The sequence below is a fragment of the Octodon degus genome, unplaced genomic scaffold (genome assembly GCF_000260255.1).
Source record: "Octodon degus isolate 3935 unplaced genomic scaffold, OctDeg1.0 scaffold00236, whole genome shotgun sequence".
Lineage (NCBI taxonomy): Eukaryota > Metazoa > Chordata > Mammalia > Rodentia > Octodontidae > Octodon > Octodon degus.
The window spans coordinates 2,449,683-2,462,542 of record NW_004524812.1 but is presented as its reverse complement, the minus strand read 5'-3'; the positions used below and the strand labels follow the sequence as shown (position 1 = coordinate 2,462,542).

At 36.6% G+C, this 12,860-nt stretch overlaps 1 protein-coding gene across 8 annotated transcripts in view; it reads left to right on the top strand.

Moving 5' to 3' along the window:
- Kiaa1210 (KIAA1210 ortholog) overlaps positions 1 to 12,860 on the top strand; it is a 91,703-nt gene that overhangs the window by 37,099 nt on the left and 41,744 nt on the right. For 7 of the 8 annotated variants that reach the window (XM_023706025.1, XM_023706022.1, XM_023706018.1 and 4 more), the window contains 3 exons: positions 5,247 to 5,373; positions 5,700 to 5,807; positions 9,202 to 9,357. In XM_023706025.1, the coding sequence (XP_023561793.1) occupies positions 5,247 to 5,373; positions 5,700 to 5,807; positions 9,202 to 9,357 (391 nt within the window). The remainder of the gene's footprint in view (positions 1 to 5,246; positions 5,374 to 5,699; positions 5,808 to 9,201; positions 9,358 to 12,860) is intronic. The other variant, XM_023706021.1, reaches the window with a different exon arrangement.

The window sequence follows — 12,860 nt, the reverse complement described above, 5'->3', positions numbered from 1 at the left end:
GTGGTAGTTCTGTATGCCTCACTTATCATTATGTCAGGTTCTCTTCTCATATTTGGAAAATTGTCTGCTAGTACTTCTGCAAATAGTCTTTTTATGTAATTTGTGCTATCTCCCACTGCTTCATTGACACCTTTTATTCTCATAATATTTTTCTTTGCATCATCTTGTAACTGTTGAATTGTTATTTCCTGGTTCCTTGTTAGTTTTGAGAGATCTTTTAGTTTACATCCATTAGCTGCAACATTGTCTTGGAGGTTTAAAAGTCTATCTTCACTTTCATTCAAGCGGTTTTGCTAGCTTTCAATGGAATTCTTAATTTCTTGATATCTGTTTGAATCTGTTTCATGCATTCTAGTTTTTTCCTGTATTGTTCACTCAGTGTTTCCATCATTTTTCTATTCTCCTCCATTTTTCAATCTGCCTTCTTTAGCTGTGCTGAGCAGTTCTTTCACAATTGTCGTCCTTTTTTTTTTTTTGGACCTGAGAGATTATTTCTGATCTTATTTCTTCTGTAGCCTGCTGGACTTGTTTCTTTACTTCAGTTGTTGTCTTTTCAGAGATTTCAGGTGTACAGTTTACAAGATCTTGTACATTTTTGTCTCCTGGATTTGTTCTGGGTGGGCTAAAGCATTGAGATTGCCTTTTGCTCCTGCATTTTGGCATTTTTGGAGCTCCCAGTAATCACCCAGACAAAGTCCAACAGGCTGCCCAGAGTTCACCAAAGTTCTTAAAAGTTTCTACTGGCACTAGCAGAAGCTCAAAGCTTGCGCGCTGGGGGCTAAGGAAGGGCAGAGCTTATTAGAGTCCCATAGGTTGCCCGGAGTCCACTAACATTCTTAAGTGGTGGCAGGAAAGCTCTTTAACTTATTCACTTGGCATAATGTTTTCTAGGTTCTTTTTTTTCCCCATAATTTTATTGAGAAACAAATAGCAATAAGACAGTTTCAAACCAAATTGGTAGGACAGTTTCAATAATTAACACATTGCATGCATTTTTCCTAGTGGTTAATTGCTGTACAAGATGCGGACTTGATATCCTAAAAGATTTTTTTTTTTTTTTTGGTGGTACTGGGGATTGAACTCCGGCCCTTGTGCTTGCCAGGCAGGCGCTTATTCTACTGAGCTATCTCCCCGCATAATGTTTTCTAGGTTCATTGGTGCTGTAACAGGCATCAGCACTTTTATTACTTAATAGCACTACTTGCATTTTATTTATTCATCAATTGATTGTTAGTGGGTTGTTTTCATCTTGAGTTGTTATGAATGATGTTGGTATCAATATTTGTGTACAACTTTTGGGGCAGATATGCGTTTTTATTCCTCCTGTGTGTGTGCATAGGAGTGGAATTACTGAGTCAAATGATAAGTATATGTTTAAGCTTTTGAGAGACCACCAGACTCTTCTCCAAAGTGATTTACCTTTTACATTACAACTAAATGTAAATGCAGTGCATAAGAATTTCCAGTTTCTCCACAGCCGTATTAACACTTAGTTATGTGAATTTTTTTTATTCCAGCTATTTCAGTGGGTTCAAAATAAGATCTCATTATGGGCCTAATTTATATAGCCTTGCTGACTGATGATGCTAAAGACCTTTCCATGAGATGTTATCCATCTGTGTAACTTCTATGGAGAAATGTATATTCAGATATTTTGTTAGTTTTTAGTTGGTTGCTTACCTTTTTATTATTAAATAACTCAATTCAGCCATGAGAGTTGTTAATAAGTGTTTATCTTTATATGTTTTGGATAGAAATCCCTTGTCAGATATGTGATTTGCAAATATGTTTTCCCACTAAATTTCTTTTCAGTTTCTTGCTTGTAGCTTTTGAAGAGCAATTATTTGGCACTAGGGATGCAATGCAAGGCCTCACACATGCAAGGCAGGTGTTCTACCACTGAGCTGCATAGTCAGCCCACAGATATTTTGAAACGTTTATTTTTTATTTTTTAATTTTAATTTTAATTTTTTTTGTCCTGTCAGAGGTGAATATTCTATTGGCATCTAAATACTATAGCTGTTTGAATTCAACTAAACAAACTAACAGTGTCTAGCAGTCTATAATATTAGTGGGTTATCCTCAGAAGTTATTGACTTGAGCCTTTTACAACTCATCATATTAATATGGATTTACTTTATATACCTCGTTTTTATACTTTTCTTCTGGATGGTTAAGACCAAGATATAGCAAGACCTATATACCAAGAAATGTAGCTTTTGCATCTGATAAGGTCAGCCAAGTACGCTCAGGAATTATCCTGTAGCCCTGTACTGCCCTTTGTACATCCTTTTGTCAGTGTCTGACATGAGGATGAGTCACAGCCATTGCTTGACAAATTTGTTCTCTGTGAAAGCTTGAGAAAATGCTTTTTCTCTCCATGTGACTCTCCCCAGCCTCACTTTAGATCATCGAACACGTATCTCTGTGGCTCCATAATCTTCTTGATCAGAAAATTTGGAGCACAACTGAGTTACATGTTGTTACAGTACAGGTTCTCCTATGTCCCGAGTCTTCACTGACCTTGAAAGGCTAGGACCAAATGAAACATGTTCAAATTTGATTATCTTTTTGTTGTTATTGCTTGAGTTTTTCTTTCTTTTTTTTTTTTTGGCAGAACAGGGGATTGAACTCAGACCCTTGTGCTTTCCAGGGAAGCACTCATTCCACTGAGCCATCTCCCTGGCCCCTTGAGTTTTTAATTTCCTGTCTAACAGTACATTTTCCAATATAGAAAGATTCATCATTATGTTTTTTTTTGGAGAATTTTATAGCTTCATCTCTTATATTTAGGTCTTTGATCCATTTTGAGTCAGTTTTTATGTATGGTATGAAATAAAGGTACAGATTTATTTTGCATGTAGATATCCAGTTGCAATTTGTTTTCAAGACTATTCTTTGTCATACTCAGATAAGAGATACTACATGTTATTTAAGTTTATGTGTCTGATTTATTTAACTCAACATTATATTTTCCAGGTGCACCCCTATTTCTACAGAAGTCTCAAATTTGTCCTTTAAAGCTGAGTAGTATCCTATGATGTATAGATACCACACAAGATAAGATGAATAATATCAACAATGAAAACAGGGAAAGGGGACTTAGAAGAGGTGGGAGGGAGGTGGAAGGGAAGGCAAAGGAGATCACAAAAACCGACCAAATTGTGTTATGTACATATACACTTTCCCAAGATGATTGTAAACTGCATATACTGCAAATATGTATGAATTAAAAAAATAAAAAAGACTGTTCTTATCTGCACTGACTGGTCTTGACACCCTTATTGCAAATCAAGTAAATATGGATATATGGGTTTATTTCTGAGCTCTCAACTCTATTCCATTGATCTATGTGTCTATCTTTATAACAGTAGTTCGTTGTCTTGGAATTGGAATTTCAATAAAAATTGCATTGAATTTGTAGATCAATTTGTGGAGTACTATCATCCCAAGATTAAGCCTTCCAACCTGGGAATATGGGATGGCCTTCCATTTATTTAGTGGCTTCTTTATTTCAGTAGGTTTTTTTTTTCCGGAACTGAGGATTGAACTGAGGCTCTTGCACTTGCCAGGCAAGCATTTATTCTATTGAGCTATCTCCCCAGCCCCTCAGCAATGTTTTTATAGTTTTCAGACTATAAGTTTTATACATATTTTGTTAAATTTATTCCTAAGTATTTTATTTTTTTCATGCAATTGCAAGTGGAGAGATGCCTTAATTTCCTTTTCAGAGTTTTCATTGCATGTATATAGAAATATAATTTGGGGATATTGATCTTATACCTTGCAAGCTTGCTCAAGTCACTTATTAGTACGTTTAATGGATTTCTTAAGAGATTTTATGTACACAATCATGTTATCTGCAAATAGATATAATTTTTGTCTTCTTTTATGTTCTGGATGCATTTCATTTTTTAACGAAATTTTTCTGGCTCTTATGGCCAATAAAATATTGAACTAAAGTAGTAAAAGTATTCATCTTTGTGTTTTTGTTGATCTGAGAGGGAAAGCATCCAGGCTTTCATCATCAAGTATGATATTTGCTGTGGCTTTTGTATGAATGGCCTCTCTGTCAAGGCATATCGTACTTGATGGAAATTGTGTTAGCTGCTTTTCTTTTTCTGCAGCTGTTAAAATTGTCACCTGACTTTTGTTTCTTTTCTATTGATACAGCAAATTATATGTATGAATTTTTGTGTTAAACTAACTTTGCATTCCTTGCACATGTTACTTTGTTATTATATATATATATATATATATATATATATATATATATATATGTTTTACATGCTACGGGATTCAGTTTTCTAGCATTTTATTAAGGAGTTTTGCATCTGTATTTATAGTACGTATTAGTCTCTAGTTTTCTTTTATTATGATTCCTTTACTTTATATTTTAAAATGTAAAATATATCCCCTTGTCCCCAAAGGAGCTTTTGTGCCTTTAGCCTTTTATTTGTTTCTAACTTGTCCATGATATTTCTTCACACACAATTGTGATCAAAATAAATTGGTTCCATTCACAATCAAAAGGGATTTCCAACTGGGCTTACAAGGTTGGAGAGAAGAGGGGTGTGGATGGTATATGATATGAATTTGAAAATAGGACAAATGTGTCACACGTCTGTTGTGTGAAGCAGGAAAAAAAACCCATGCTGAATGAGAATCTCTTACATCTGAGAAGATTTTTCATATTTTGAAACAAATCAATTTTAATATATGTGCTGCTGAAGCAAGCACTGAAACACATAAAAGATACACTGAAGAAAAAACTGGGTGTGAGAGATCTTTAACTGCATCCATTCCCCAGGCTTGCCACTATAAAACTGTATATTTTAAATAGGTGAATTGTATGGTATGTAAACTACACTTCAGTGAAATTATTTTATGTGGAAGACATATTAATAATATAAAGAATTAAAATTACACAGGAGTACATGATTAAGAAATGGAAATCCCTCTCCTCATAGTACCATTCTGTAACTGGCACCAACAACTCAGTGGATATTATTCCCAATGCTTTTCTTTGAACAAAATTTATAGATGTATGTAATGTGTATATATTAAATGGGTGCATACTACTTTTTATTTTTTGTCCTCGTATCTTAGGGACCGCTTTCCATATCAGTACAGATGCCTCCCCACATTCCTCTTGAGGTATCTCTGGCAGCCTATATTATGAATATACATTTGTCTTCAGTTCCTTTCCCTTAGCCCCCTTCACAGGACCTTTTCTTTCTCTCCAGGAGCAAGAGCGGCATGGGGAACAAAGCCCTATCCCATGAGAGCATCTTCACGTTGGATACAGAGCCTGAAAGATCTGCAAGAGAACTAGGCCCTGCTACAGAGTTTCAGAGAAGCAAATCTCTGGGGGTAACAATGGAATTAAATATCAGTGTCTAATTTGCATACTTCTCTTCTTCCATTCCCTCTTCTTGCTACGCCCCCTAAAAAAGGTGTGGTGGAGGGGAATTAGCACTGCTTTTTAGCTGATTCCACTCTACAAGCCTATTGCAAGCTCTGAATGACAAAATGGATAAATGTACAACTTATCTATTGTCCATCACGCAGTGTTGGCTGGTTTGGTTACCATATTTATTTATCTTACATGCCAAAAATATTTTGATAATATTGGCAGCGATGTACACTGCTTTGTGTGTTAGCAAGCCAATCTCTGAGTTTTTCTCTCTCTTCCACAGAGATCTCAGGCTTTCAGAACTCTGCCTAGAAGTGGAACTATGTCTGGATCTATGCCTCGATTCACGCCCAGAAGTGGAGGCTGGGTTGCAGGCTCCAAGCTCACCGAGGTAATGAGTGGAATTGTTCAGAGCATGAGGCAGCTAAAGCAGACAGATCTGTACTTGAATTTTCTGCTGCTTACTGATGTGAGACCCTGGTTTAGTTGATTAACCTCTCTGAGACTTTCTTTCCTTATCTATAAGGATTCTGGCATTCACATTCGGGAAGAGTTGCTTGTGAGGGCTGAATGCTGGTTTGAGAAATAATTCAAACACACCCAGGTAATAAGTTGCAGACTTGGAAATCTGATACAAATATATCAACACAAATATGTCAATCTCAAAAGCCATGTCTTCACTGGTCCATTTTCTGAGATGTTCAAATCCTTTGTGTTTGTCTGGACAAGACACATTTTCAGCCCCAATAAAGTGTAATATATACATAAGATAATGTCTTACCTCCAGCTAATTGTAAACTATACAAGACAACTGCTGCTTACTCAGACTCCTCTGGAACTCTGAACCAGACATTCTCCACATAGAGTTGGAGATATTGCCAGGGAGTTGACCCTTACCAACTGCCCCTTCTTTCTCTCAGCATATAGGTGGAGTTAAGCCCTGTGTAACCAGGGAGGTCATACAATGAGGAGAACTTCTCCACTGGAAAGCTGATTGTTTTGCATCTGGCAAAGCATAATTGTGAGGACTGAGGATATAGTCAATGTAGAGCACTTTCTTGCCATGCAGGAGGCCCTAGATTGAATCTGTAGTACCCTCCCAACCACAAAAAGCTAAGTGAGGCTTATTTCTGACATGTCTACTAAATACCCCACATACTTGCGCTGGTTTCTGCCTAACGACCTCTGTTAAGCCAGGCATGGAGGCACATGCCTGTAATCCTAGCACTCTGAGAGGCTGAGGCAGAAAAACTGCAAGTTTGAGCCCAGGCTGGACAATTTAGTGACTTATCATAGTAAGACTCCGTCTCATAATAAAAATGAAAGAAAGTGCTAAGGATGTAGCTCAGTGTGAAGACACTGGGTTCAATCATGTACTGAGAAACAAAACAAAACTAAGAAATACCAGGACTGAGCCAGTTTTACTCCCTGCCAGATAGTACCTTTGAAGTATTAGCAATGTGGGTGCCTAGATTCCCAGGACATTTTATCTCCTCTTTACTTGACCACATGTAATTAAGAAGATGTGAAAGCATCTTATTAGCATTTTCGTGCTGTTAAATCAAATTAAATCCAGTCATTTATGGAAACAAGACTATAAGGCAGTTTTTCTGTATCACTGTCAGGCCCAACTCTCCCCCTGCAGCCCTTCTTCAGAAAGTAGGCACAGCAATTGTTCTCACTGTCGCCTTTAGGCTACCTTTTCTAAAAAATCAATTTTAATGAGAAAGAAATAGCAATGAGACAGTTTCAAAACAGGTTAGTAACACAGTTACAATAATTAATACATTGCATATTGTTGTCTTCATAGTAGTTATTCAGAGGACAAAATGGAGACATGATCTCTTGTCTGAGCAATATTAGTACAAATCATCCTTCTCATTGAACTAAGAGAAACTAGTTGTATATATATATATCTTAACTACTTTGTATATACAGATATATACATATGCATTTTTTCACTACAAAATGGTCCTTAGTTTATATCCCCCTTTTTGTTTTTGTTTTTGTTAGAGATGGGTGTTCCATTGCCATTCAAATATTGTAGGTGCTTGGATTCAGCAAAATAACCCAATATAGTCCAACAGTCCGTCATAGTAGTGTGTTATCCGCAGAACTAAGACTTCCTGAACTTGGCCTTCCTCCCCTTTCTGAGCCTTACAGTAAGGGGACAAGCATGCATGGTAGCTGAGAACCCAGGGGCCTTTCAAACTGACATGACTTCTAAAAAGCTTGCCTTGGCACTAAAAAAACTAGCACAGTTCGGTTAGTTTTTAGAGCTTATTTTCAGGACAGTTGACCAATCCTCTTCCCATGAGCTGCTGATGGAGTCTCCTCACTGCTGTAGGCCCATTTTTTTTTTTTCAGAACCGGGGATTGAACTCAGGCCCTTGTGCTTGTAAGGGAAGCACTTATTCTCCTGAGCTATCTCCCTGGCCCCATTCCGCAGCCCATGTTTTGGAAATCAAGTTATAGATGCTTAACTAATATGTGTTAAGGATAAAATCAGGGATTCTGGTCCACATCAAGAGGATCGCAGCAGGAACCAATGTCTCTAAGCAAAGTGTGCGATGACCTTTAAACTCAGAATTAACGAGGCTACTGAGTTCCAAAAAGAACCCCATGAAGTTTTAAAAATCTTCTTAGGAAATTAAAACTATACCTCAATCTGCCTGCCCTTCTTCCATCTTTCCTTTCTTCCTCTGTCCCTCCTTTCCTCTCTCCCTCCTTTCTTCTCTCTCCTTTCTCCCTTCCTTCTTTTCTTCCTTCCTTCCTTCCTTCCTTCCTTCCTTCCTTCCTTCCTCCGTCCTTCCTTTTTTCCTCCCTCTCTTCCTAAATTAGTCTGCTAAATCCCCCAAAGAACCTTCATGGCAAAGTTTTGTCCCCTTAGGACTTGTCACTTCTTTCCTCTTATCTGCTCCCTGTTCCCTCCCCTCCTTTTCCCTCTCCTCTCCTTTCAGCCTCTTTTCTTTCCTTACTTCTTTCCAAGGTTCAAACCCAGAACCTCACGTATGCTAGGCAAGGACTCTGTCTCTGAACTATACCCTAGCCATACATCTGTAAATTTTCTTTATTTTTTTTTTGGGGGGGGCGGAACCGGGGATTGAACTCAGGCCCTTGTGCTTGCCAGGGAAGCGCTTATTCCACTGAGACATCTCCCTGGCCCTACATCTGTAAATTTGCATAAAATCTTAGAAAAATAAATCTTGACAGGTTTAAGATAAGGAATGAAGGTGGTCGGGTTCCAGCACAGACAGTTCCTGAAATAATAGGAACACTGACTGTCACTTGGATGCCAGTCTCAGGCTCAGATTCTCTCCACAGACTCACCTGTCCAAGAATCGGACTTCAGACGAGAAACAAAATTAAAACAAAGGTCAAAATCAAACAAGATTTGTAGTTAATACCACTAAGGAAATAATATTGGCATTCTGGCTTTGACCACACAAGCAACTTGAATTTTTTGCCTTCGGGGATTGGCAAATGTGTGTGGCCACTCTGAAGGTTAACCAAAGCTGCTAGGCTTTGGTTTGTGTAGAAACTAGAAGTGAACGCATGGAGGTAACTGATTTTTTTTTCCTGGGCCTTTTTTTTTTCCAGAACCGGGGATTGAACTCAGGCTCTTGCGCTTGCCAGGCAAGCACTTATTCTACTGAGCCATCTTCCCAGCCCCTCTTTTTCTAATGAGGCTTTTGTTTCTCCAACACTTAAGGAATGACAGTAGCGGCCACCTGGGGGAAATCGTGCAAGTTTTAGCTTTTTCCTTCTTTTCTCCTCTTTGACAGATCCCACCACTGCGTCCACGCCAACCCAGTCTCAGCCCACCTCTTTTCCGATCTGACAAAATTTCTAAGAACTTGGAAGACATCTCTATTGATGATGAGTCACCTAAAGGCCCACAAATGAAGGGTTCATTTGAAAAGACCTTGACGGCAAACACGGTATTATCTACATTCTAAGAGATAAGTTGAGGGAGAGTCCCCTATCACAGATGTAATTTCTTCTTGCATTCTTTTTTCTACTGATATAGCTCAGCATAAGGGGGAAGTTAGCACGAGTATTTGGGGAAGGAGCAGCCACTCTTGGCTTTTATTTTGAACTTTGGTTTATATTTTCCATCCAACTTCACAGACCAAATAATCATCATTTTCATGAATGAACAATGGAGGACAGTTTTTCAGAAAAAGGAGTAGTTTGCAGATATTTTCAGTTATTTTTTTGAAACAAAACCAGGGATTTTTTTAAGCATTGGTGATTGAACTGAAAGTCTTCACACTGAGATACATCCCCAAGCAGTTTTTACTTTTATGTTCTATTTTGAGATAGGGTTTCATTAAGTTTCTAAATTGCCCAGGTTGGGCTTAAATTTGCAGTCCTTCTGCTTCAGGCTACCAAAATGCCACTGACCTCAGTTTTCTTAAAAATAGAGATTTTTAGTGCAAAGCCTCTTTACTTTCCAATTCAAAAATCTCAAATTTTCAGGCATGTGACAATATTTGTTAGACATACCTCCATATGAAAAATCAGTTGACACATGAGAGGATTCATGTGTACACTTATCTTTAAGTCTGCTAACCAAGTACTGTCAACAATTAGTAAATTAGTAGAATTTAAACATATCAGCACTTTCATTTTCAAATTTAATTAAATTAGTTTGATTATACTTGAAATGCTTTTAGACTGATACAGATTTGTGAATAACCTTTGGAACTAAAAAGTAAACAGAAATGATTTATAATGAAAATGACTTATTAGTATTATAGATTAGATCTAAAATGTTCCCCCAAAATTTCATCTGTCCAGAGGTGGGACCTAGTCAGAAAAGGCAGGTCATACCTGGAAGAGCATCTTCTTGTCCCCAGATCCTGCCTTCTCTTTCTGCTTCCTGGTCCCAAGAGATGTACGCTTTTGCTCTACTATATCTGTCTACCATGCCGACGGTAGACTGTACCCACTAAAACCATGAGCCAAAATACACCTCTCTTACTTTAAGCTGCACATGTCAGGAGTTTCATTCCAGCAACAGGAAAGTGACTAGTGCAGCCAGTCAGGGTAAGACACTATTAGGATCCTATGAATGGAAACAACCTTTGGTTATATATGTAAATAAATAGGTTAATATCTAAAGGAGATGCATGGATATTAATTGATTTATAGATTTGGGCCATACTTTTACATATTTTCTTCAAAATACCACTAAATCAGGTGAATTGGGATGGACAGCCTGAATTGGTTGGAAAGATTGAATTGAATATGTTTATTGTGGAAAAATACGGATGACATAAGATTTAACATATTAACCATTTTAACATATATAATTCAGTGGCATTACATATCTTTCCAATGTCACACAGCCATCACCACTATCTAGGTCCAGAACTTGTTTGGTTCTCTCGAATGGAAACCCCATAGCTATTAAGCAGTTATGTGTCATTCTTATCTTCTCATAATTGATTTGCTTTCCATCTATATTTTCCCATTCTATTAATTTCATATAAGTGGAATCATTCAATATGTGGCCATTGTGTCTGGGTTCTTTCACTTAGCATAATGCTTTTGAGGTTCATTCACATTGTAGCATGTATCAGAACTTCATTCTTATTTATTGTTGCACAATACTCCATTGCATGTATTACCATGTTTTCATCTACTTATAGCTATTGTGGATAGTGCTATGATAGCATTATGAACATACATATACAAGTTTTTGTTTGAACACCTGGTTGTAATTTTTTTGGTATACCCAGGGATGTAATTTGTAGGTCATATGGCAATTATATGTTTAAGTTTTGAGAGAATCATCAAAGTGTTTCCCCAGTAGCTATATCATTTTATATTTTATTCCCAACAGCAATACATGAGGGTTCTAATCTCACCACATCATAGCCAGTACTTGTTATTTTCCTTTTTAAAAAATTATAATCATGCTAGTGGGTATAAAGTAGTATTTTCTTGTGATTTTGACTTGCATTTTTCTAGTGGCTAATGACTAATATTTAGTATCTTTACATATGCTTGTTGGCCATTTGCATATTTTCTCTGGAAAATATCTATTCAAGTGTTTTGCCTATTCATTAATTTAGTTGTTTATCATTTGTTGTTGAGTTGTAAGAGTTCTTTATATATTATGAACACTAGACCTTTATTCAATATGTAATTTGTCAATATTATAGTTTCCCCATTTTGTAGGTTGTCTATTAACTTTCTTACTTGATTGTTGCTGAACAATAACTGTTAAAATTTTTTCACTGGGGAAAGGGAGGCAGCTCAGCAGCAGAAGTCCCTGCCTGGCATGCACAAAGTCCCAGATTCAATCTCCGGTACTGTAAATAAATAAATAAATGAATAAATAAATAAAATGTTTTCAGTGAAGTACAACTTTCTATTTTTTTCTTTTGCTATTGATATTTTTGATATATCTAGTTACAAGTTTTAAGAGCATGATTTTTTTTAGCTGTCTCAGCCTGCTTTCAGAGCATGGCTGGCGTGGCATGTGGTGCCTGGGGTCAAACTGCTGTCCACTGTGCCTGCCTAAGCTTGTCTAAGCAGTCGCTTTAGACCACTTAGCTATCTTGCTGGCCCAAGATCATGATGTTTACTCTTGTTTACTTCTAGGATTTTGATGATTTAGCTCTTACTTACATGCCTTTGGTTCATTTCAATTTAATTTTGTATGTGATGTTGAAAAAAGTATTTATTGTTAAAAATCAACTGCCCATAGATGAATGAATTATTAATTCTATCCTTTATATATAAATCTATTCTAACTGTACAGTGCTGTCTTTATTACTACAGTTTTGTAGCAAGTTTTGAAATTGTGAAGTGTAAGTTCTCTCATTTTATTTCTTTTTCAAGATTGTTTTAGCTGTTCAGGGTCCTTTATAATTTCCTATCATTTTAATGATTCACTTTTCCATGTCTTCAAAAAGGATTATTTGAATATTCTTAGGAATTATATGGAATTCGTATTTCTCTTTGGGAAGTGTGAAACCATGAACATATGATTTTATTTAAGCCTTTTAAAATTTCTTTCAGTTATATTTTGAAATTACAATGTATAAATCTTGCCTTTTCTTGGTTTAGTTTATTCTTAAATATTTTATTGTTTTTTTTCTTTTCTTTTTTTTTCTACAGTTTTATTGATAAACAGATAGCAATGAGACAGTTTCAAATCAAATCAAAAGTACCGTTTCAACAAATAATACACTGCATATATTCTTCTTAGTGGTTAATGTGCTCTATTTCTTTCTCTAGCTGATTTTAGTTTACTGTTCCTGTGCTGAATTTCTGTGATCTTGATTATTGTATATCTGCGTGTGGTTTTAATTGGGTTGATGTATTTCAAGTTCTATATGCTTCAGTTACCTGATTGTCAGATTGTTTCCCCATGTTTGGGAAGTTTTCTGCTGTTACTTCTGCCCATATTCTTTTCATATCATTTGCA